Here is a 26,776-nt window from a genome sequence, read left to right on the forward strand (position 1 = left end):
GGAGCAATACGGATCAAGCTAAAGAAAGATCTAATCACACACGAAATGGCTCAACCCCAAAAACTACAAGAGAACCGGAATCATGCAAGCACAGTATGGGGGATTCTGAAGAAAGTGCCCCACAGCAAAATGAAGATTGCGGCGGATCGGGAAAATCAATTGAGCCATCACTGAGCCAAGTACTGAACTCCATCAAGCATTTTCACAAAGATTTTAAGATGGACAGCAAAAGGAACCATGCTGCTATACAAAAACTCCAAAGAACTGTTAAAAAAGTAGGCCAAACTTGTTCTGAAATCTCTAACCGAATGGCATCTGTGGAAATTCGCACAGAAAATCTTGAGTCCGACGTCACTAAGCTCAAAACTCAAGAAAAAGAGCACGAAGGAATCATTAAAGACCTGATGCAAAAAGTTGAAGATCTAGAAAACAGAGGCAGGATAAACAACCTGCATTTTCTCAGCATACCCGAAGGCGCGGAGGGAACCGATCCAAGAGGTTTCATGGCCAATCTACTAAAAACAGCTTTTCCCGAACTTCAAACCTGGGAAATGAACAGCGAAATCCAACGCGCGCATCCCTTCCCCTTGGCTCTTCCTAAACGCACTCATAAGGCACCTCAATACCCAAGAGTGATGTTGGTCAATTTCGGGAATTTCATCTTAAGAGAGGCTATCTATGACATTGCCAGACCTACAAATAAGAGAGAATACAAAGGCTTTACCTTCTTCGCACGCCCAGACTTTGCCCACGCCACAGTAGAACGGAGGTGGAGAATGAGGCAATTGTGCACCCCATTTGAGCAAATCGGAGCAACCGTGTTCTTACAAAATCCAGCACGTATGAAAGTAATCTACAAGGGAACAACCAAAAGCTTCATAAGCGAAATCCAGGCCGAGTCCTACCTAAAAGAAATCTGAGACCGCCAAGCAAAACACAGGAAAATAGCAAAAAGCATGAAACGAATAAAAAGGGATAAAGGGACAAAGGGACAAAAATACAAAAAGGAACAAATCTGCCAGTGGGCTAGATCTTGGGTGTACAACTAGAAGGGGTCGAACAGAGGGGAAAGTATATCTTAATATCTGGGATGGCTTGATAGCAAAGAGAAAAAGCTTATCTTTATCCTATCTACCCTAGATGTACTAACTCATAACCAGGCCACGGGGCAAGCTGAAATGCACTGTCTTCAATGACGCCCACACCTGGGTGCCCATGACTCAGGACATCTCAACGGGTGGTGGGGGGAGGGGAAGCTACAGGGGAGGGCTGGGGGGGACGGCAAGGGAGGGGCGGGCGGACAATCCGGTCTACAAGAAATCAAAGAAAGCAAATCATAAGTAGAAGTCACACTATAGGCACACCACAACAGACACATCACCTAAATAGGAAAAACTTCAAAGAAAGTAAAAAAAAAAAAAAAAAAAAAAAAAAATGATATGGCTATGCTAAAAATGGTTTCTATAAATATCTGTGGGCTAAATGATTCACGAAAAAGACAGAACGTCGCAATAGGATTCAGATCAATGGGGGCTAACATCGTGTGTCTTCAAGAGACTCATGTGGAGGGATCGCAACGCCATCTCCTACAAATGTTGGGATACAAACTTATCACAGCTACAACACAGCCAATTAAGACACGTGGGGTAGCTATCCTGGCAACAGGTGGGGGGCTCCAATTTACTCGCTCCGCAGCAGATAAACTCGGGAGATGGGCAATTACTGATTGCCAATACAGCGCGGGTAAGAGGTTAACCGTCTGCTCCATCTATGGTTGTATCACGGATGATCCCGACTTACTGGAAGTCGTATCTAGTGAACTATCACACTGGCCACTCCCACTAGAAATCTCCGGCGATTTTAACCTTAACCTACCCTCAGACTGGTCCTCCGGACCAAATTTCAAATACCAGGGGAGGAAGCCCAAGGTCTTTCGGGCCTTCCAAGCACTATGTAATACACATGGGCTCTCCGACTGTTGGCAATCTAAATACCCCCATAAATCAGGGTTTACGTTCTTCTCCCATCCTCATCTAAAGTTTGCCAGATTAGACTATATGCTTGTCTCCCACACCATTATTACCAAGTGCCACATCGATAAAATACCTAGGGTCCTGTCAGACCACAACCCATTAATTTTAAGCATTGACACCGACAAAATTCAAACGGATCAAAACAATTGGACATTTGAAAGGGTTCTACTAATGAACGAGAAATACTGCCAACTTATTGAGAAATGGATACCGGAATTTCTGGCAGATAACCTGGGTAGCGCTCCACTAGATGTAGTGTGGGACACATTAAAAGCTGGAATCAGGGGTGAAACGCTGCGTTTCTCAATAAGGAATAACCAAGCTGCAAAACAAAAGATAACCGAATTACAGGGGAAATTGATAGACGCTGAGGAAGATCTTGCAAGAGCAATCGAAGGGGGCATAAATATAGAAACGGCTTCACGAAAGGTGGCCATTGCAAAAAATAGACTAACAGAAATATTTGCGGAAAAAGCAATATGTAAAGCCACAATCCAAAAAGAGAAAGTATATGAACTAAGCGAGCAAATAGTGCATCACCTTGCCATCCGCACGAGACAAGAAAACGCTGCAAATACAATCAAAGAGATTAAAGACCCTAACAATGTTCTCAAGCAAGATCCAGAAGAGATTAGGTTTGAATTTCAAAAATATTACCAAGATCTATATAAAGAAACCAATAAGGACCAAGAACTTATCAACGCATATTTAGAGCTGGTCACTACACCTCAACTGTCACAAACTGACCAAGATAATCTAGCGACCACACCGCAGTGGATGGAATTTCTGCTGTCCATCAACAGCTTAGCCCCATGGAAAGCAGCAGGACTAGATGGAATACCCGCCGAATTCTATGTCAGATTTCATTAGTCACTAAAAATGTTTTAACCGATTTAATGATCCAAGTCTTCCAAGGGGGGGAACCACCAAAATCATGGGCACGGGCCAAAATTGTGGTCTTCCCAGAAAAAAACAAGGACCCAGCAGAACTGGGATCCTATCGCCCGATCACGCTAATCAATTGCGACTCCAAAATCTACGCCAAATTATTGGCCAGTCAACTTGCTCCAATTATCCACAAGATCATATCGGTCCGACAACACGGATTTGTCCCCGGCAGATCCACGACTGATCATGTACAAAGGGTTATCACACTCTTTGACGTAGCGGAAGTTGCAGGAGACCCTATGGTGCTTAAACTTTTGCCGCTTTGGCCGCCATAAGTGTGGCAGGGTATGCTCAGATGTGAGTCCCTTGCTCACTTTGCCACTGGATTCAAGCAAGCCGGGCTGAAGACGGCTGGAATACCAGAAACCGGTCCTCGGAAGCTTGTTTCCGGTCCAAGGAAGGCATGGCTTGGCAGTTCCGGCTGGACTGTTCCCATGAGGCACAGGGTCAGACTGATTTGCATATGGCCATGTCTGAACTGGGGTGGCAGAGTGGGCTAAAGAACGGTGATGGATCAAACCCAGATCTTTTGACTGGGTGTGAGTGTTTGATTGGTTCAAATGCTCCGTCCATCACCACCCTCTTTTGTACCGCTTTGGCCGCCATAAGTGTGGCAGGGTATGCTCAGACGTGAGTCCCTTGCTCACTTTGCCACTGGATTCAAGCAAGCCGGGCTGAAGACGGCTGGAATGACAGAAACCGGTCCTCGGAAGCTTGTTTCCGGTCCAGGGAAGGCATGGCTTGGCAGTTCGGGCTGGACTGTTCCCATGAGGCACAGGGTCCGACTGATTTGCATATAGCCATGTCTGAACTGGGGTGGCAGAGTGGGCTAAAGAACGGTGATGGATCAAACCCAGATCTTTTGACTGGGTATGAGTGTTTGGTTCAGATGCTCCGTCCATCACCACCCCGTTTGTACCGCTTTGGCCGCCATAAGTGTGGCAGGGTATGCTCAGACGTGAGTCCCTTGCTCACTTTGCCACTGGATTCAAGCAAGCCGGGCTGAAGATGGCTGGAATGCCAGAAACCGGTCCTCGGAAGCTTGTTTCCGGTCCAGGGAAGGCATGGCTTGGCAGTTCGGGCCGGACTGTTCCCATGAGGCACAGGGTCTGACTGATTTGCATATAGCCATGTCTGAACTGGGGTGGCAGAGTGGGCTAAAGAACGGTGATGGATTAAACCCAGATCTTTTGACTCGGTGTGAGTGTTTGATTGGTTCAGATGCTCCGTCCATTACCACCCCCTTTTGTACCACTTTGGCCGCCATAAGTGTGGCAGGGTATGCTCAGACGTGAGTGCCTTGCTCACTTTGCCACTGGATTCAAGGAAGCCGGGCTGAAGACGGCTGGAATGCCAGAAACCGGCCCTCGGAAGCTTGTTTCCGGTCCAGGGAAGGCATGGCTTGGCAGTTTGGGCTGGACTGTTCCCATGAGGCACAGGGTCAGACTGATTTGCATATAGCCATGTCTGAACTGGGGTGGCAGAGTGGGCTAAAGAACGGTGATGGATCAAACCCAGATCTTTTGACTGGGTGTGAGTGTTTGATTGGTTCAGATGCTCCGTCCATCACCACCCCCTTTTGTACCGCTTATACTTTTGGATGCAGAAAAGGCTTTCGATAGGGTCTCCTGGCAATATTTATGGACAGCTATGTCAAACAGTGGGATCGGGGAACGATCATTAATGCTACATGTAGCCTGTACCATAACCCAGAAGCAGTTGTTATGATAAATGGGGGACTGTCAAACAGGATAGATGTGACCAGAGGGACAAGGCAGGGGTGCCCGTGCTACCCGTTATTGTTCGCGATATTTATCGATCCATTTATTCGCAAACTGGAGAGTAACCAGGCTATATTGCCCATTAAGACACCAAATGGATCCACCAAGACTCTAGCATACGCGGATGATATCGCGATCGCCACCAGTAATCCTCGTGTGGCCGTCAAAATGATGGAGAAAGAGGCTTGCCTCTTTGGCGAGATGTCGAGGTATAAATTAAATCAGGGTAAGACGCAGATAATTATCAATTGCAAAAACAAATTACAAAGACGAGAGGATTGTGGGGAACGCTGTATATCTAGGGTTGGAAGCGCGGAGTTCCACAAAATTCAGACAATAGAAATCCTCAATAGAAACACCACAGCAAAAATAGGAGAAATATATAACAACCTAGTTTCCTTGCTGCCAGACGATATGGATAAACATACTATCAAATGGTAAAATAAGCTAGATATGAATGAGGACTCGGGACAGCGAGCATTCCAACTCGATCAATCATTTCTAATGTCACCCAAATTGCAAGTGCAATACTATAAAACCTTTTTCCAATTATATCACACACCATACAAAATAGCCAAATGGAGCACAGGCAAATGTACCCAGTGCCCTAGATGCTCAACTCCAGAGGCTGATATAGTCCATTTATTTGCCACATGTGATACATTAGGACTCTTTAGACGCGAAATATCAACATTCTTATCCGAAATCTGGAATTCAAACATAGAAATCACAGCAGCTGAAATTATGCTAGGAATGGACGGGGATATCGGGCCAAAGAGAAAGCAAGGGCTCAAAATCGTTTCCATGGCTGTTTACAGAATCTGCTTAGCATCCAGCTGGCTGGATCCAAATCCCCCGACTTTTTCACAGTGGCGGGCAAGACTTCTAGCTTCATACACTCTAGAGATAGCGATATATCGGAGGAAGGGAGCAAAAAGGAAGAAAAAGGGCCTTGAAATCTGGGATCCCCTTACACCGTGGATGCAACACCAAGAATTATAAAATAGTGTTATACTTATGAAATGAAGCTAATGTGACCGTAATCTAATGTTTAATGTCGATGCCAGTGACTCATGAACATGTATCAATGAGATGTTTTCCTGTTTTCTTGATTTGGTTTATTCTTTGTTTTTCTCTTTTTCTTCTTCTTTTTTCTCTTTCTTAATTTTCTTTCGTCTGTGACATGTAAACAGCTGACCGGATCAGAGGGCGGGGGGTTCTGGGGTGGGTGGTCTAAGTTGTAAAATATCATAATAAAGAAATGTTTTATAAAATAAAAAACAAACACGGGCCAGGCTCGGCGGGTGCAGACTGTGCTGGATTCGCGGTTCCTGGTTGGCACCAGAAGTTGCAGTTCAAACACGTCTGGTGTTCTCGGGAGAAACAGCTTGGGAAGTGAATGCAGGCAGGTCCTCCGGGGTTTTTGAGGTTGCTGGCCGCTGGACACGCTGGGATTTCGCAGGAGCAGGTTCGAGGGGAGACAGGCCTGTAGGGCTGGGGCCAAGTCAGTGGGCGTCATCCTCTTGTTAGCTCTGCAAGGCTTCTCGTCCTTCTTCTTTTCTTGTTGTTGCTGTATCTGAGGAAGGAAGTTTCAGGCTGCCCCTAAAAACTAAATTTAGGGGCGTTACTGGTAGGTAAATGGCAGGAACCAATGGGTCCCTTCCCTGGGGTGGGAACACCCCCTATTCTGCCACCCTCCAGTGGGAGGGGGGCAGGAGCCTGTCCCTGGTTGGCTGGGTCCCCCCATCCTCAAGATGGCAGGGACTCAAGGTTGTGATTCACCTCGCCTCCCCCACCTTAAGGGTGGAGTTGGCAGAGGTGGGCACACCTCTCTTCCTCACTTGTTTTCCCACCTGTTCTTCCGCCCGCCCAAAGTGGGGGGTAGAACCAGTGGGGGCCAGTTGCTTAAAGCAGCAAATGGTCTGGAGAGGCTCACAAAGGCGGCATGCCTTTGAAGCTTCCCCTTTGTGAACCCTGCCTATCCTGGGGGAGGGGGCTTGGCACCTCGTCCCAGGATGTGCATTGTTTCAGGCCCCCGAGAGCAGCAAGCTCTTGACACCGGGGTCCAGAAACATGTCTGGTGGTGGCATCCTAGGCAGTCACTCAGTCAGGTCACTAGGAGTTAACAACAAAAGTCCTGTGCACACGTTATGCGAGGTGTATATAACTATCATAATATTCGAAGAACAATTGGTAAAAATGAAACCAGGTAGACACAATTAAATGTTTCTTGTTCAAAGAGTTGTATTGGACCTTCCTTTCTGGAAGGGTGACATCAAAGAAAACAACCAGCCGGCACGTGTTTCGGCATGCGGGCAGATGCCCGTGACTCTTCAGGGCTGTAAATGGTCAAGAGTTGAGGGTCCGTGTAGCCGGTGAAAATTCCGTACCGGCTTCTAAGGATTAAGAAAAGCCTGGAAGGGAGTGTCAATGTGGACATGGGGACGGGCGGGTGCATCCGTCACACCAGCAAAAAGTCTGAAACGTTGGCAACGGAGAGACGGGTCTGGTCTTCCGTGGTACTGGATACCCACTAGGAGTTGGTCGAGTTTCAGGGGGCATCTCGAAGATGCCCTCGGTCGTGCATTTTACATTAAATCCCACACTTGCATCAGTGTGGGTTTAATGTGCTGAGTAGTTTGATACCAAACTTCTCAGTCTTCAATGCAGCCATCATGGCGCTGTGGAGTTCTTAATGACAACTCCCAGCACCATATACTCGTAATGGCAGCACTGCACTTATAGTGCCCAGGAATGGACTTGGGTACTTTAGGGGTACAGGGCTCATGCACCTGTACCCTCACCACTGCCATAGGGCACCCAGCTAGAGGGGTGACTGTTGTATGCCAGGGCATTGTTTTGTGGGCATGGCACACAGGGATGTGTGCCATGTCGACTCTTCACTTTGTTTTGCAACAAGACCCGCAGCCTGCCAAGGCCGTGTATGAGTGTCCGGGTACAGGGCATCTAAGGGTGGCACAATAAGTGCTGCAGCCCTTAGAGGTCTTCCCTGGTCACAGTGCCCTGGGTACCTGTGGTACCACTGACCAGGGGCTGACCTGTGGCCAGAGATGCCAATTGGGTTAGTTTTGGGGAAAGAACACAGGCCTTGGGAACCTGATTGGCAGAGACCCAGGGCACACCAAGGACAAGTGCATCAGTAGTCTGGAAAAAGTGTGGGGGGTGTTTCTGCAACAGAAACCCACTTTCCTACAACTTGTCCAATGAATTTTCCTCAAATACACAGGTTGATAATCAGTCCTATTCTAATACTTAAATCCCTACTATGGGAACTGAGACACTTAGTGAATTCACTCATCTGACAGCTGAGCAAGTGATAGAATTAATACATTCAGTTAAATCAGGTGCCCTATCAGAGCCATGCCCCTCTCTTACTTTTAGCACTGGTGATAGTATCTGGACTTCTTACTAAACTACTAAATAGTATGTTTAGTCAGGGATTTTTTTTAGACCTTGGAAAAAGTCCTCGGTGTTGCCTGTAATAAAAAAAAAGCCATCACACATTCCACAGCAGTTATCATCCTATTTCTCGAATGCCAATCCCAGCCTAAATAGTGGAGAAAGCTTCCTGGAAATCAATGTCTATAGTCTTCTTAGTTTGGCTTTAGAGTCGGTCACAGTACTGAGTCTGCTCCAGTTGTTGCAACATAAGAAATTAGAGCTTTAGTGGATAGAGGGAATAAGGCTAGATCTGTTGGCGGTGTTAGACACTGTTAATCATACAGTTTTGATAGCTCAACTTAAGGGCATAGTCCCACATTGTTTAATGTGTGTTACACCTTTGGCTAGACTGATTTGCTCCTTTGTGTTTTCTATAGTATCATACGTAAATTACACCCAAATTCTTGTGTATATTTCAGGTAGCATTCATGAGGTAGCGAATAGGTTCCACAACTTTATGATGTAAATTGGAAAAGGGATGAAAAATAACTGCCTCAAACTTAATTCTGGAAAAACAGGTTCATCGAATCAGTTATAAGTTTTTCTGGTCCCTCACCTGGTGGCCTCAAGATCTAGGAACACTTTCCTCCTTTTCTAGAAAGGTAAAGACCTTAGGGGTGCTGTTTGATACTAAGCTGACCACCTTAGATCAAATCCATCAAGTCCCCTCGTCCTGATTTTATATTTTGAGAATATTTAAGAACCTTTTTTCTTGTATTCCTTTTGAGCTGAAGAAAACAGTAATAGTTGCCTTCGTATTATCACAAATTGACTGTTGCAATGCTCTTTATGTTAATATAGAACAACTATTTAAATAAAGTTCAAACTCTTAAAAATTCAGCTGTGCAGCTTCTCAGCATTCCTAAATTTCAGTCGGTATCAGAGGCACTGCCTAAGTTGCACTTTTTGCCTGTATAAAACGGATTGCTTTTAAGACCCTTTGCATTGCTTACATGGTTTTACATGATTACCGTCAGAAGTATACTAAGCTCAGATTCCAGTGCTAGGCCCCTATAAGACGACTCTGTGCTCCACTTAAGCAAAAATCTGGCAAAAACTAAAGGTAAAAGGAAGTCGTTGGGTAGCAGAAGTTTTTCCACTGGAAAATTGTGGAACAGTCTTCCTCAGCACATCAAATATCAGACCAATTTTATGCATTTCACGATAGCACTTAAAATCTTGTTGATCTCTAACTAATATGTTCCAAGAGGGGTTGCTGTACTTTCCTTAGCAGTTACTAGTGCCAAGATACCCATGGGCATTAGCGAGTTTTATAAAAAAATCTCCTGCATCCATTCATACATTAAGTACTCCAAAATAGCTTTTGTGAATATGCCCCTCAATCTTTCATGTGCTCTGAGGAATCATATCCAGACCTAAATAAACATAAGTAATCCTCTAATGTAAGAAGAAATCAGACTCCACCTTTTTCTAATATGGCAAAGATGTGCTGAGACAGAAGAGCTGAGGGATGCAGTGTTTAAGTGTCATATATTGGTCTTCCTAATCCAGGTAAATTCCACATTCTCAAACATTATGGTTTGTTTTAAATGTCTATCTTTCTTCATTAATTCCCCTCATTTGTGTTCATGTCAAACTGTGTATTTGAATAAGAAATTTGAATTTGTAACATTTTACCTTTTTAGTTCAACACATTGGACTATCTGAATCTTGAAACAAATATTAAATCAGTGTATACCAGGGAAGAAGCCAATTTGGAAATTCTTTTCCCCGTCAAGGGACAAGCTTGCATTGCTTTGTATGAAAATGATTGGTACAGAGCAGAAGTAATTGGTATGTATACTTTATCCATAAAATGGTGCCTTTTCACAATTGTAAATTTGCTTTCTCTCTTCATGTAATTAGTTAATCTACTATTTGAAGACACTATGTACATGTTAATTCCTCTCTCCAGTGAAATTGCAGTAGATTTATTTTCCACCTTGTTTGCTTCTGTTGTAGTCCATAAGTAGAGACAATTTTACATCTCAAAACTACTTCGAATCATCTTGCATTTCCATAATCATGTGACTATGCTATCACTGCACACCACAGGTTCGCCTAAGGCCCCCGCCCCGTTCAGCCCTATTGTGGTATCTTGACATGTTGCCATGCATCCTCCACTTGGTAACCAGTTCCCTGCTGCTCACAGTGTGAGCATGATGCCATAGAATGTTTATATATCCCATCCTCCTCCCCAGTGTAATAATGAAGATAGACACTTGTTGGCTGGAAGTCATGTAGCCTTTAATGTAGAAAATAAAAGTAGGATTTATTGTAGAGGTTACTACTAGTTTACAAGTACATTAGATGGTAAATGCAAAGCCCCACCAGGAGCAACCTCCTCCTGCTCTGCCCACTCTTTCCAACTGCACTCTCACAGCATACAAAAACATTCTATGACAACACACTCACACTTTGAGCATCAGGGAACTGGTTACCAACGAGAAGATCCATGGTAACAAGTCAATATACCACTCATGTCTTTCCACTATGGACCTGCTACCAACTCTGTAGATACTTCCACCTCAGTTCACAGATTCAGGCCTGTTCTGAATCTGATCCTGTGCCAGAGCAGGGTGCACCTCCAATATACTTCGCATGATAGGGGGTAGCTTTCTCGTCCCTCATTACACCGACAATGGCTTATACCTTGAATTACAGAATGCCAGTGGGCTTTGATACCTCAGTTGAGACAGGGCTTGTATTTTTACATAGACCACTAACAGAAGAAAGTGCCTCATTTGCAAGAATTGTCTGGAGGTATTTGCAGCTGAGGTACTTAAATTATCGCTGTTTTCCTTTGAGACTAGGACAAATGTTTTGACAGAAATGTTACATTCTTGACCAATAACATTTGAGCCCCTTACTTGTATTTAATGATTCCCTCAAAGATACTTTAATGGCTAAATGGTCGAAACCATGTCCTACTTCCCCGTTAGCAACCAGGTGACCAGACAATACAGGCCAGTGCCTGGGCAATTACAATCAGTCCTGCAGCAGGTCGCTCTCCCTTTCCCATCCAGAGCTGACAGTGGTGACAGATGCATCGCTGTTGGGGTGTGTTGGGTCAGCTGGGAGAGGTGGAGATCAGAGGTCTCTGGTCTCCAGTGGTGGGTCAGCTCCACGCCAACCTGTTGAAGCTAGGCCTGGTTACAGGTGTAAGAAGGAGCCCCAGACCTCAAATTTCTGCAGTTCATGAAGTTTGTAAATAATTATTTCATAAGAAGCCATTACATGCATGTCCTATTGCCATGTGCTATAGGACGGCGATGTGGCGGATTTCCAGTGACTTTAGATCTCCACCTTCCCCACTGCCAGAGCCATGAACAGCCAGCTTTGTTCAGGATGGGTCAGTTCGGGCCAACATATCATGCTATAGCCCCAGGCTACTCGACCCTTCAGCAGGTCCCAAATTGACAGCTAATATTGCGAGAGGGTCATGTAGTCCCATAGGACATGTACTGTATTGCAGTACGGTGTAGCACAACTCCAGCACTTAGTATCAATTTGCATATGTGCCCTAAAGATTCTCTTTGGGGTACAGTGCCAGAGATGGAGGACCATAAAAGATGCTACATTTCAGGCTAGTTTCCCGTAATAGTCTATCATGATCCTCTGGTATGTCAGTCCAGTCATACTCAGATATTAAGAGGTTCAATCTATCCTCTCACCAACAGCTTCGATTGTGTGCATTACTTGAACTTGGAGGATAGAATCCAAAGGGACAGTTGAGGTTTCGACCAGGCAACAACTTCCCTTTTCACCTCAATGATAGGGGCAATGTTATTCTGCATTACCTTAGCCACTCTGCTATTTAAGTTAATGCCCATGTATTTCAGACAAAAAGGTTGCCAGGAAAATTGCGCAGTCCCGGAGGACATTCTCTGGGACACCGTTAGTGCCTCTCATTTTGAACAGTTTATTTGATATCCCAATAATGTCTCAATCACTTTCCTCAGTGCTGATAGAGATTCCCGTCGGTTGGCGAGGACCACCGGAATATCATCTGCATAGTAAAACACCTTTCTTTCTCCAAACAAGGTGGGAAATCCCCAGATAAACAGTGTGTTGTGAATGGAGGATACTAGCGGTTCCAGCGCCATCAAGAATTGTAAAGGGGAGGGTGGACACCCCTGCCTTGTGTCTTGCTTGTCAGCAAAGAAGTCTGAGAAGCCCTGGCAAGACACTGAGACTGTGGGATAATTATTTAGCCAGCAGACTTGGTCAATCAATATTTCCTCCAGACTCATCACATCCGTCACTCTAAACCGCTATGTCCGATACACATCCCCAAATGCCTTTTCCACATCAATTAGAATGAGCATCTTATCGCCCTCATTATGATGGACTTGCCACAGAAGATGGGAGAGTGTTCTCAAGTGGTTTGCTGAGGACCAGTCTGATACAAATCCCACTTGAGAAGGATGGATTAAAAGTCGGATGTAGGCCTTGGGCCTGACAACCAGGATCTTCATGTCTGCATTTATAAGACAGATCAGATGATAATGAGCACACTGAAGAGGATTCCTGCCTGGTTTGGGTATTGGGGAAATCAGTGCCCTGTTAAATTCGGATAGGAGAGCTGTGGTAACTGATATCTCTTTAAACAGCTTGCTCAGTAGGAGCACTGTCAAGAGCTTAGTTGTTTTATAAAATTCTTTTAGAAGGGCATCTCTCCTCTTCAGTAATGTCAGCCTCAAACAGTGCAGCTTTCTTGCTGGTAAGGGGTGTTAAAGGGACCTTGCACACAAATTTCCAGTCTTCCTGTGATGTCTTGTGTGTCTGATTAGTATAAGTGTTAGTAGAAAGTGGTAAATTCCCCCGGGATGTTGTGTGGATGAATGAGTAGTACATTGTTTGCTCTCCCAATAGCTGGTAAGCCATTGCGACACTGTGCCTGTGTTAATTGCACTGTCAGAAGTCACCCAGCTTTCTCTTCCCCCTCAAAATGCCTCTGTTCCAGTCTGAGTGCAGAGTCGGCATGAGTTGTATAATGAGTTTAGATCGAAGTTGCCTTTAACCAAGTCCTTAAGGAGAGCTAGATTTGGTGATGAATTGTATGTCATGGTCAGTTGTAGTATGAGAGCCAACAGCCTGCGTTGCTTACATTCACAATGTCTCTTATATAGTCTGTAGAGTCCTCCATTAGGTTTCCACTAATGCAGGTCTTCCTTGCCGCTCACTACATATGAGAGGAGGAGTCTGAGCCAGTATTCTCCTCCAACTATTGCCTTAAATACCCACACAGTTATGTTTGTCATCATGGTCCTTGTAGTATGTTGTGTTCATTCGCCAAATAGCCTGAGGGGGTTGCATAATTAATGTTTAAGTCAACCAAGATAAGATCATGGTCAGAGGTCATGTTTGGGAGAATTGAGGCTTCTACCAAAATTTGGGCTAAAAGTGCTGCCAGTAAAGCATGAAAATGTGTGTTGTGAATGCAGGGAGTGAAGTTATAGTCCCTTTCCCTTGGGGTGCAGCAGGCGCCATAATTCTGTTAAGGCATGGTCACTAGTAACGTTGGACAGGAAATACCGGTCCCAGAGTTGCCTAACGGTATGATTCCCAGATTTGTTAATATACAGGTCTAAGGGTAAATTAAAGTCACTAGCTTGGTCACGCCATAGTAAAGGAGAATTTTGGTTATTGTGGTAAAGAGGTCAGTTCGATCTCCAGTCAGAGCATATACAGAGCCAACGTTGAGTATTTCATCTTGTTTTAATTTTGCAAAGCCAACTTTTCTCCTGGGATCTTCCACAGCTGTAGTTTACATGTTAGTGGCGATTTGTGTAGTAAGTTGTCTACCCCACTCTTTCTCTGGTCCAGTGAGGTGATGCGGCCAGTGTGGTTGCATTGTGTCCTGCTGCATAAACCACTGTGCCTACCCAATGCTATTTTGGTTTATCATGTTCAGCATCTGATGAGTGGGTGTCTTGGATCAGCAGCACGTCTGGTTGGCTGGTTGTTTCCCTCCTTCCGACAACCAGCGTGGTGAGACTCTCTCCAATCTTTTCTGTTCGTCTTGGTCCTCAGACGATCTGACCTCCCTTACTGCAGCAGATGCTGGCTGGTTTTCAGGATCCTCCCTGGTATTCCGGTCTCTAATGTCCTGGGCCGCTGGAAGTTTCTCCAGTTCTGCAGGACCGTCATTTTCCTGAGTCCTGCCATCCACAGTGAACAGTATAACTGCCATTTCCAAACGTATGCAACGTATTTCAAGTTTACATAGACACAGTCTCGGGGCCAAGAACTGCTTCCTGCCTAATAGATTTCATGTGAGTGGTCCGCCAAAATAAAGATTTGATGATTCTCACTTTGCGAGGATCAGGTTTCCTTGCCCATGATATTACTTGCTGAACCTGTTGACGTCTCAAAATTCAGGCTATGATAGGGGGAGACTTTTATGAGGGAGAAGTTATTGGGTCTGACCCTGCGAGCCTGCTGTATCTCCACTTGTGCTGCAAATATCTGAAAGAGACACCTTAGTGATCGATTCCTCACCTTAGAATATCCCCAGGCGTCAGACTGGATCCGGAAAATTTTGCGTAGCAATACCCCTGCGTGCCGGCAGGCGTCGGCCGCGGCTCCGCGTCCGTCGGCGTCGTTAGCGCCGGAATGACTTCGTCGGAGTACTTAGACGCCGCCCATGTGCGATGACGTCAGTTTTTCTTTTTTCCGCGCCAGCTAGCGCAGATTCGGAGAAGCTCTACCCCTTAGTCATTTTTTGACCAAACTTTTTGATAATTTCTCTACTCTAGTCTTCGACTCCGACAGTGCCGGTAGGGATGCCCGGGTTCAAACCCTGTTCCAAGTGCGACCGACTGATGTCGGTTACCGACCCCCATCGCCGGTGCCTGAAGTGTTTAGGCCTCGACCACGACGACCGCACCTGCTCCGACTGCCGGGCCCTGACGTCTAAAGCTAGGCGGGAGCGGTCCCGCAAGCGACTCGAGCTCCGGCAGTCGGCCCCGCGCCGCTCCAGGTCCCTTGTCCCACGGGAGGTCGAGGGACGGTCGCGGGGTCGGAGTCCTTGCAGCTCCGGGAGTGGACATCGGTCGACAGGATCCAAGTCCTCGGGTAAGAGGCATGAGAGGTCGGGGAGACGTCATCGTTCCTCCGACCCACACCGACGCTCGCGCGATGCGGCCGGAGGTTCGGTTGACACCACCCACGCGGTTCCGACGGAGTTGCAAGCGTCGCCGCCTGCCCCACACCTTTGGGTCCCTGGGCATGACGCGACGCCAGAGGAGGTCGAGCGGTATCTCATGGCCATGAGGTCCCTCCCTTCTCAGCCGGGTCCCGTGGCGCCTCCGGGCCCAGCGGCCCCGGCTGGAGGGCCTAGCGGGTCGCTTCCTCCCCGGCGCCGCCGGCGACTTCGGTCCCGGCGCCACAGGCCCTCTCTGGATCCGCTTCCGGATCCGGGTCGTCGCCGGTCGACCGCACGACTTCACCGGCGCCGACCCTGCGGGTGTCACCCCCGGTGCCCACTATGGACGCCATCCCCAATCCTACCTTCGGTCCGGATCTGGCGCCGGAGCGGCGCCGCTGGGCACCGCTTCCGACGGCCTTTGGAGATTTCTTTTTCCATGAGACGGCCCCGTCTGCTGGCCCTGCTCTGCAGGACATGGGTGACGAAGGTGATTGGGAGGGGTCTGTGGACCCTCTGGAACAAGAGTGCCAGTCTCAAGAGGACTGGACATATGAGCTTGGGGAGGCCAGTGGAATTGACACTTCGCCAGACACTGGATTTGTCTCCTCTCCCACCGTGGCTACGGAGGAGGGGGCTGCTTACAGTGTAGTGTTGACGAGGGCGGCCAAGGCCTTAAACCTTGAGCTCCCCGTCGCGGCCGTGAAGACTAACCTCCTCACTGAGGTCCTTAAACCGCAGGCAAGCTCCAATGAGCATCTGCTGCCGTTTATTGAGGCCTTGTGTGACGTTCTTGTGGGCACTTGGTCCAAGCCCGCCACAGGTCCGCCTGTGGATAGGAACGTGGCCAGACGCTACCGCCCGGCCCCGGGCGACCCTTGCTTTTTGTCCACCCATCCCACCCCCGAGAGCCTGGTCATCCAGGCCCCACTTCCCAGACTCCATTCCCGACGGCTCCGCCCGATCGGGAATCCAAGAGGTATGAACAATTTGGGAAGAAAGTGTTCTCGTCCCTGAGTTTGGGACTGCGGTCTGTCAATACCGCATGCCTCTTGGGCCGCTACACCCACACCCTGTGGGACAGGGTCGCGGACGTGCTGCCACAATGTCCGGAGGAGGTCCGGGCTAAATTCGCCAAGCCCTTGTGGAGGGCCGAGATGCAGCGCGATATTCCATCCGGTGTGGGCTGGATACCACGGACTCACTGGGCAGGGCAATGGCAACGACAGTGGCGGTTCGACGCCACGCCTGGTTGAGGTCCGCCAACTTTTCGGCCGATGTCCAGGCCACTCTTCTGGACATGCCGTTCGATGGCCGTCGCCTCTTTGGCGACAAGGCAGACCATGCGCTTGAGCGTTTTAAGGACTCCAGGGCTACGGCCAAGTCCTTGGGCCTCTCGGTCACACGCCAGCAATCGGGTGCCTTTCGCTCCTTTCGTTGCCACGGAAGGGGCGCCCCCACACGTGCTGCCAGCCACGCACCGCAGAATGTTCAACAGCGCGGTGGCAGGCGTGGAAACCGCCGTGGCGGCGGTCGGGGACAACGGCGAGGCTAGTCCACACCTCCCTCCACAGCACCTGCCTCAAAACCTTCCTAGTTTGTGTTTTCTGGCCCATGTGACGCCAGTGAGGGGCAGGGTTCGCCATGACCTCTTCCACTGGCGCACTGTCACGTCGGACAGGTGGGTGCTGCAAATCGTCCGAAGGGTCTACTCCCTCCCCTTCGAGGCGACCCCTCCAGCCATGCCACCGCAATTCCACCGCGTGTCGGGGGATCACTTGCAACTTCTGCAAGAGGAAGTCACGGCCCTCTTGGCCAAGGGGGCCATCGAGTGCGTTCCTGGGCCAGAAGTAGGGTGTGGTTGTTACTCCCACTACTTTCTGGTACCCAAGAAGGGCAAAGGGGGCCTACGCCCTATCTTGGACCTACGGAACGTCAACGGCTTCCTCCGGAAGGAGAAGTTCAAGATGCTGACTTTGGCTCAGGTCTTAGCTGCCCTGGGCCATGGAGACTGGATGGTAGCGTTGGACTTGCAGGACGCTTATTTTCACATCCCCATCCTGCCGGCCCACCGGCGTTACCTGCAGTTCACGGTAGGCCACGAGCACTTTCAGTTTACAGTGCTCCCCTTCTGCCTTACCAGCGCCCCACGGGTGTTCACGAAAGTGATGGCGGTGGTCGCAGCTCATCTGCGCAGGTTAGGGGTGTCAGTCTTCCCCTACCTCGACGACTGGTTGTTGAAGGCGGGCTCGCCCCAGACTGTCGTCAGACTACGGCCGACCTCCTGCACTTGCTGGGGTTCTCCATCAATGTGCCGAAGACGCACCTGTGTCCCACTCAGAAGCTCCTCTTCATCGGAACGGTTCTAGACTCGGCGCAGTTTCGGGTTTATCCTCCCGAACAGCGGGTTCGGGATATTCAGGCTCTGATTCCGATCTTTCAGCCTTTATCCCGAGTCTCGGTCAGGTTGACGCTGCGGCTTCTGGGGCTGATGGCCTCCTGCATTTTTCTTGTGCATCACGCCCGGTGGCGGATGCGGGCTCTGCAGTGGGACCTGAAGTTTCAGTGGGCCCAGCATCAGGGCAACTTGTCAGATCATGTCTTGATCTCGGAGGGCACTGCAAGACAGTTGCAGTGGTGGCTCACGGACCACGATTGGGTCAGTGGCAGATCCCTCTCCCTACCCCACCCGGAGCACGTGGTTGTGACCCTCCAGGGCAGGGGAGGCCACATGGGACAGGCGGAGATCGGAGGCCTCTGGTCTCCGTCGGAGTCCTGGCTCCATATCAACCTTTTGGAGCTGCGGGCGATCCGACAAGCACTGTAAAGGCATTTTTCCCCTCTGTCCGGGGGAGTGTAGTGCAGGTGTTCACGGACAACACCACCGCCATGTGGTACTGCAACAAACAGGGCGGGGTGGGGTCGTGGACCCTATGCCAGGAGGCTCTGCGCCTCTGGCAGTGGCTGGAACATCATGGCGTGACCCTGGTGGTTCAACACCTGGCAGGTTCTCTGAATGCCAGGGCGGACGAACTCAGCCGTCGGTGCATGATGGATCACGAATGGCGTCTGAACTCGGACGTGGCGCAAGGCCTCTTTCAGCAGTGGGGAGAGCCTTGGTTAGATCTATTCGCCACAGAAGAGAACGCGCAATGTCATCAGTTCTGCGCGTTGGAATTTCCAAGGCGGCACTCGCTCGGAGACGCTTTTCGTCGCGAGTGGAGTTGCGGTCTATTGTACGCCTTTCCGCCTATACCACTTCTGCCCAGAGTGCTGAAGAAGATCAGGCGCGACTGGGCCCAGGTTATCCTTGTGGCTCCGGACTGGGCACGAAGTTACTGGTATCCCGAGCTACCAGCATGTCAGTCAATCCCCCAATTCGTCTTCCTCTTCGAGAGGACCTTCTGTCGCAGCAGCAGGGGACGGTACTCCACCGAACCTGTCCAGTCTCCACCTACAAGCTTGGAGATTGAGCGGCGGCAGTTGAGGCCATTTGACTTGCCTCCTGAAGTCTGTAATGTCATTCTGGCAGCCAGGCGTCCCTCCACAAAGTCGGTATACGCCTGCAGGTGGAACAGATTTGTGGCATGGTGCACAGCAAAGGCTGTGGATCCCCTTGCTGCCCCTCTCTCTGAGGTTCTTCTCTTCCTTCTTTCTCTTGCCCAGCAGGGCTCTGCTCTGGGCACTATCAAGGGGTACCTTTCTGCCCTTTCCGCCTTCTTAAGGCTACCTGATCAGCCTTCCTTGTTCAAGTCCCCAATTGTAAATAGGTTTTTGAAGGGCATCACACACATGTTCCCTCCTGTTCCTTTCGTGATCCTCCAGTGGGACTTGAACCTTGTTCTTACTTACCTAATGTGTGCTCCCTTTGAGCCGCTCCATAACTGTCCTCTCCGTCTTCTTACTCTGAAGACTGCTTTCCTGGTTGCCATCACCTCTGCCAGGAGAGTGAGTGAGCTCCAAGCTCTTTCTTCCACACCTCCTTTCCTCTCTGTCCATCCGGACAAGGTTGTGTTGCGGACAAGACCCTCTTTCCTGCCCAAGATTGTCACGGCCTTCCACATCGGGCAGTCCATTACCTTGCCCACCTTCTTTCCGCCTCCATCCCTCGAAAAAGGAAGAGAGGCTCCATCCTCAGGACCGAAACGTGCGCTCTCTTACTATCTAGATCGCACACGCCAGTTCCGGGTGGATGACCAACTCTTTGTTGGTTACGTGGGCGCTAAGAAGGGAAAGGCGGTGCACAAGCGGATCATCTCTCGGTGGATCATCTTGTGTATCCAGGCATGTTACTCCTTGGCTCAAAAGGAGCCCCCTGTCGGATTGCGGGCTCATTCCACTCGGGCCACGGCGACTACAACTGCCCTGGGCCGGGGAGTGCCCTTGCTGGACATTTGCCAGGCAGCTACGTGGCCCTCGCTGCACACGTTTGCACGACACTACTGCCTGGACAGCCAAGTCCGGAGGGATGGCTTCTTTGGCCGTTCTGTCCTCCAGGACTTTCTGGTGTGATTATTGGTTCGCAGACCCACCACTGGGGTTGGTATTGCTGGGGTAGCTATTCTAAGGTGAGGAATCTATCACTAACGTGTCTCTTTCAGATGCACAAGTTACTACTTGTGTAATGATATATCTGTAAGAGACATTAGTTAGTGATAGATTCCTTACCGACCCACCCATCCTCCCCGTTCTGCGAACCGATATCTAGGGTTAAGGTCATCCCCTTTCAGGGCCCTAGTTTCATTGCACCAGTGTTGGTTTTGTCATGGCTCTGCGTATCTGGCGCGGAAAAGCTGTGTATCAGAACTGACGTCAGCGCGCATCGGCCGCGTCTAAGTACTCCGACGATGTCATTCCGGCGCTAACGACGCCGACGACGGCCGCGGACGACGCCGGCCGGCGCGCAGGGGTATTGCTACGCAAAATTTTCCGGATCCAGTCTGACGCCTGGGGATATTCTAAGGTGAGGAATCTATCACTAACTAATGTCTCTTACAGATATATCGTTACTCAAGTAGTAACTTGTGCGTCAGGTCAAGAAGTTTTGGTATCAAGGTCAATTTTTTCCGGTACCCCTATGATGCGGATATTGTCCCTTTGCCTCCTATCCTCCCAGTCCACCACCTTCCTTTTTAGCACCCAGATCTCTGGGATCAGTCTGGTATGCCATTGATACGCGCTTCAACGTCTTGTTGTCAGGCGTCAGTGACATCTAGGTATTGGTGGAACGATGTGATGTCTGAATGAAGCAATTGAACTTCCGTTGCCATTTTCGAGATTGCATCATTAATTGAGCTCATGTAGACGTTGATGTCAGAGTTCTTGAATTAATGTTTCCATGGCTGGCCGTGTCAAAATCAAAGAGTCCTGCACCATCGTACCCGGGAAAATGGCTGATGACGCCTTCGCGTTGGAGATGCCTTCTTCAAAGAGGAGTTTTCAGGTAGGTTGTGATTTAGACATCAGCGAGTGCCAAGTATTTAGAGGGATAACAGGAGTGAGGCCAGAGCATCTAGTTCTTGCCCTTTTGTGTAGGCAGGCAAGCATGAGCAGTGCTCCCTCTACAATTAATGAATGAATGAAACAGCCTTCTAAAACGCAATAGCTGCTCCAAACTGGGCATCTTTGCACTAAGTTGACATAGGGAAGACGGATCTTAAATCCCCAAGCTGAGCAGCAGGTTATCTGAATAACGGGAAGTCTGGTTATTCGTATTTGAAAATGTGTCTCTTCAAATGAGCTTTAAAAGTAGACTCTGAGGAAGTGTAACAAAGATGGTATGGAAGTTGATTCCACAGATTGGGAGACAGAAATGAGAAAGATTGACCACCAGCTATCCCTTTATGCACCATAGGAATGCAAAAAAAGATTAGGCTTGCAGAACGAAGGGTCCTTGGGGGTCTGTGCTTATTGATTTTGTCCTCAATATAGACTTGGGCCCATCTAATGCTCAGCTCTGTATGTGAACATGAGTTTTAAAATGTCTTCTTTGCCTAATAGTAGCCAGTGTAGTGCTTTCAGAATTTACCAAATTGATTTTTGCTTGGGGAAAGTTCAATACAAAACGAGCACTTGCATTCTGAACCCATTGCAATATATTTGTCAGCTCCTGCAGTGCTCCAAGAAAAAGGACATTGGCATAGTTCAATCTTGATGTAATCAGAGCCTGTACAATGTCTTTCCAAGTATCGTCTGGGGTGAATTTTAGAGAATTCTTCAAGGATTTCAGTATAGAAAAGCAGATGCAAGTGGTTGACTGAACCTGCAGTTTAAAGGGTTGTGTCCATTTGTACCCCAAGATGTTTTGTAGCTGATGTGGGAGAGGGAGGTTTGCCAAATCCTTTCGAGACAGCCTTTTTCAAGGGATCTACTTTGTTGAAACCTGCCTTTAGGTCTAAAGCAAAAGATTCAACCGCTTCATCGATACCCCTGAAAAATTCACCCTGACTTGCAAGCATATTTTATTCAGGGCTGAATCAGAAATAGTGTTTGACCTTAAATAAAAGGGTACTGAGAATTAATCCGAACAAAGTTATCGTACCTGTTCACTGACTTCTGCAGAAAGGAGGTTGGAAAAAATTACATCTAAAATGTGCCCTCCTTTGTGCATAGGGCCATTATCATTTTGTAGTAATTTAAAATCAGACATAGCTTCAGTCAGATGTCCCACAGCTCTACAGTGGGGATCATCTACATATAAATGACAGTCTCCCCGCACCATAACATTGGAATATTGCGAGAAGAGAGGAGTAATAGCATTATATAAAACTGCACTAAACGGAGGTTAGCACTAAGGTGCCGATAGATGAGAACTTTGGAGAGGGAAATATTGTCAGATTTTAGTGAGAAAAGAAGTCCTTCAGCCTGTCCCAGCACCTCTAAATGATTAATGGTGCAAGGGAACGTAGAGAGATAAATGATAGCCGCACCTCATCCTGGACTTCCGACGCTGTCTAAATGCGAAACTGAATAGCCATCAACAATATCAAATGTAAGATCTGGTCATGAAGTAGTTTTTAGCCATGTTTGTTAGAAACATTAAATTCCAAGTATGGTCAGTTGGTCATATCTCCAACTTGTGTTTAGGAAGTGATTTAATTTGAACTAAACAGGCTTTTAAATCCAGGTGACTTTTATGGGTACCTTGGTTGCATAATGTGGGGCTGACGGTGACCGTTCTTCTATCACCCAAATTATGAGGTCCTACGCTTGAAGGCAGGTAAAAATTACAATTTGGGCAGATGTAGGAGCGACCTGCCTCTGAAGCACACATTGGATTGACCACATATGGGTGGTTAAAGCTCTAAAATAGTCTCCTTACTAAAGAAAATTCTCATAGCCAAGTCTATAGACAATTGGACAGAATGGCTGGCTGTTTTTGTTCTGGACACGGACAGGTGCAGATGGGCTTGCCTTTGGTGCGCCAACAGCCCACCAGCACTTGTCTCATATTTAAATAGTCTAGAAGATTAAAGAGAAGCTCCGTCCATGCTCCAACAATTAGAGCATGTAGGCTTAAGATTGCATCTCCGCATGTATTACTAATTTGCTGGTAATCTAAAAGCCCCAGGAAAGTAAACCTATAGTCCGTTATCCCTTCCTTTCCTGTTCACCTCACCAAGGTCAGACACAAAAATCAAATACAAAACCCTAAAATTGAAGATGACATAAATATGCACCCTAATAAAATAAAAAAGGTTATAACAAGACACCTATTTTGAAGAAAAAACTGAAGACAGCCTTGGTTACTATTAACCATCTAGACCTGTCCTAAGAGGTGGGGAGCAGAGTGGTTAGGGTGGAATCGGGGTACTTATGAGAATGAGTCTAATTTAGATGCGAGGAAGAACAGGAACTCGACATTAGACTCAGTGGACCACCACTGGATACTAGTGTATGCAGCAGGCACTTGACCAGGTAGTGGGCGCTCAACAGTGGTGACACAGGCGGGCTGCAGGTGACACCATTGTGCCGAGAGCCATGTCAGTCCAGTCAGTAATCATCTATGTTTGTAGAGTGCAAAGAATCAGTTGCCCTCACCAAAGATGGCAACTGCCTCCTCCATCATAGTCCCCCGCCACTGATATAGAGTTGTAGCCTCTGCACCACCGCAGCTTGGGTCAAGATTAAGCTGCAGTGTTGTCGAGAAAGATAGTGAAGGTGCTTTCGTGGATAGGGAATCCGAATGGTCAGTCTCAAAATGATTAGGTGGAGTGCAGGAGTAGGCATTTCCACCCAAAATGGCGGTGCGGCCATCTGTGCTGCTGTCCTTCATATTGCTGCCGGGGCTGGTTTCCCAGTTTGCAGCTGGTGTGTTCCACAATGTCAGCAAGGAGGTGATAGCAGTTGTAGTGCTGCTGCTGGGAGACCCTCAACCACTGAAAATGCAGCAGCACCGCTGGGTGCGAGTGCGACGAAGAGGCTAGGCTGGGGTGGACCTAGGCCTCGCCCTCTTTTGAGGTAACTGTAGCTCGGTGCCTTGCCATTGTTGCCCTGCCTTTTGCCAAGTGGACTCCAAGGACCTCCGATCACATCACCCTATGTCATGGGTGTTTGCCCTATGTTGGTGCTCTGCCGACTGCTCGGTATTCGGTGACAAGGGCCCAGGACACCATGAGCTCTAAGGCGATTCTGTCAGGCTCCGACCCATGACTCTTTTTCATATGGGGACATCAATCACTCTACCAGCATTCTTTGCTTCTGTTCCTCACCCCTTGAAAGAGGAGGAGAGGCTCTATTGGCCCTAAGGACCTTGAGGTACTATATTGATTGTACCAAGAGCCATCAAGTGGATGATCCACTTTTTATATTGTTCTGTGAAGCACAGAAATGCTTCCATGGATAGTCCTATGCATTAAGATTTGGATTACACTGGCTAAAAAGTAAGACTTGGAAAGACTGAGAGGACCATTCCAAAAGGGCCTTAACCACTATCACTGCTTTGGCACAGAAGGATGCCTCCTCTTGACATCTGCCAGCTCGCAACGTGTTCGTCTTTGCTTTAATTCCCAAACACCACTGCCTAGACATCGCGGCCCAGCGGTAGCACATCTCAGTTCGACAAGACTTTTGCCTGAAGCCACACCTCAGACCATCTGCCTTGGGGAGGATCTACTTTCATACGCATTCTAATGTGTGGAATCTGTAGTTAGAAGTATCTATCAGAAGATCCAGTTACATACTTTTTTTAACATCTCCCAGGTTAATACTCTTCAGACAGTCACCAACCAACAATTGTTCACCCTACACATCTGAGGTTGGGAAAAGACCAGAAACAGCCATCAGCATTCAGAGATGGGGCTTCCGTGTGTCTCTGCTCCGTCACTTGCAGGGCGATATAGAGCCTGGGCAGAGCAACACGATGACACCTAGCAACCAATGGGATTACTGCTCCAAAACACTCCGGGCTCAGTCTAGTACTTAGAAGATATTCTGAGATGACAAATTTGATGTTGGAGTATCCACCAGAAAGCATTACTGAAGGCAAATGACTTGTTCACCATTGACTAATGTCATAGCAAAACAGTGCTGTCTGGCACTGTTTCTCCCACAGCACCACACAGTCAATATGTGTGCTACCACACTACCAAACCCATGGAGCACTTTTTACCCCATGACAAATCCACTTAACTGCATCATGAGTGACCCTCCACAACTATACTAATCCTAAACAGAACACTGCCTAACACCACCAATATTTCTACCACCACTACACTGTAAGTTCCATCAAGACAATATCATCTAACAGCACCACAATTATTGACTTGCAACAAACTGCAACTTTTACTGCTTCACTACTTCCTTTATTATTGTCTTTCCAAGTCATAGCACCACATTGCATGTTCTACTGCTATAACTACCCCCCAAACCACAGTTTTAAAACCCTATATTATAGACAAACCGGTACAGCAGTGAGAAAACACCTCCAAAATATAATATCATATATTGAACCACAATAACATAACTCCATCAAACAACTACACACAAAGCAGATGGCATAATATACATAAATAAAATAAAAATAAGCGAACACAGCACAAGAGTAACTCAACAAATGCATAGCACTCTGTACATTACACAGTATACAACACAAGAATATCAAACTCCGCTAGTAATCAGTGCAACTTTACAAACAACACAACTTGCACTAGCGCAAACACAATAACAGCCCAATGACACCAGTGCAATAAAACAACCAGAAAACAGAAGTCAACACACTCCCAACCACAGAACATCACAATTGTAAGGAATGGTGTACTTGTTGGAGCACCCTTCACTTTTTTGCCTTGTTTTATGATGTAGCTTTGGCTGAGGTGTACTGGTTTCCTGCTAACCAGGTTCCCAGTACCAGTGTTCTTTCCCTAAAACTGTACCACAATTGGCACAACTTCAGAAACACCTGTAAGTCCTTAGTAAATGGTACCCCTGGTACCTGGGGCATTGGGACTGATGAGGGTCCACTAGTGCTGCAGCAGAAATTCTGCCACCCTAGGGACCCCTCACCAAGATCATGCAAACTGTCATTGCAGGCTGCATGTCTTGTTGCAGAGAAAACTGAAAAATTAACATGGCACACAAACATGTGTGCCATGTCTGAAGACACTGAAGGCAGTATAGGTAAGACACCCCTAATGTAGGCCGGCCTTACAGCCCCAAGGCTGGATGCACTATACTACAAGTGAGGGTCTAACTGCAAGAGCAGATATGCACCTTTATTGGGCAGTTGGATATCTTCCTGTGCAAGTGGAAGCCATATTAAAGCATGTGCTGGGCACAGGTGAAAATGAGTGTTCGAGGCATGTGAGCTATAGATCACATGCTGTGCAAAGGTTTGCCATCTAGTGTTGGGTCTGGACGTTTGCACTTTGTTTTTGTTCGAAGAAGTTTTTTCCAGTCACGAGGTAGGTGTAAGAAAGTGGCTCTGTATATACTGGACCAAAGTAAGGTACAGTGTGCACAGAGTCCACAATCCCCAGAGGTATGGCAGAGGGTAAAGTTAGATATAGCGGTACAAAAGGGGGTGGTGATGGATGGAGCATCTGAACCAATAAAACACTCACACCCAGTCAACAGATCTGGATTTAATCCATCACCGTTCTTTAGCCCACTCTGCCACCCCAGTTCAGACATGACCATATGCAAATCAGTCCGACCCTGTGCCTCATGGGAACAGTCCAGCCCGAACTGCCAAGCCTTGCCTTCCCTGGACCGGAAACAAGCTTCCTAGGACCGGTTTCTGGCATTACAGCCGTCTTCAGACAGGCTTGCTTGAATCCAGTGGCAAAGTGAGCAAGGGACTCACGTCTGAGCATACCCTGCCAACTTATGGATAACAAAGCGGTACAAAAGGGGTTGGTGATGGACGGAGCATCTGAACCAATCAAACACTCACATTCAGTCAA

General features: G+C 47.9%; 1 protein-coding gene across 1 annotated transcript in view; it reads left to right on the top strand.

Moving 5' to 3' along the window:
* The window catches only part of RNF17 (ring finger protein 17), a 3,010,943-nt gene that overhangs the window by 1,388,014 nt on the left and 1,596,153 nt on the right, over nucleotides 1-26,776 (top strand). Inside the window, exon 20 of the mRNA XM_078657063.1 lies at nucleotides 9,871-10,018. Coding sequence (XP_078513189.1) covers nucleotides 9,871-10,018 — 148 coding nt within the window. The remainder of the gene's footprint in view (nucleotides 1-9,870; nucleotides 10,019-26,776) is intronic.

Source organism: Lissotriton helveticus, chromosome 8 (genome assembly GCF_964261635.1).
Source record: "Lissotriton helveticus chromosome 8, aLisHel1.1, whole genome shotgun sequence".
Classification (NCBI taxonomy): domain Eukaryota; kingdom Metazoa; phylum Chordata; class Amphibia; order Caudata; family Salamandridae; genus Lissotriton; species Lissotriton helveticus.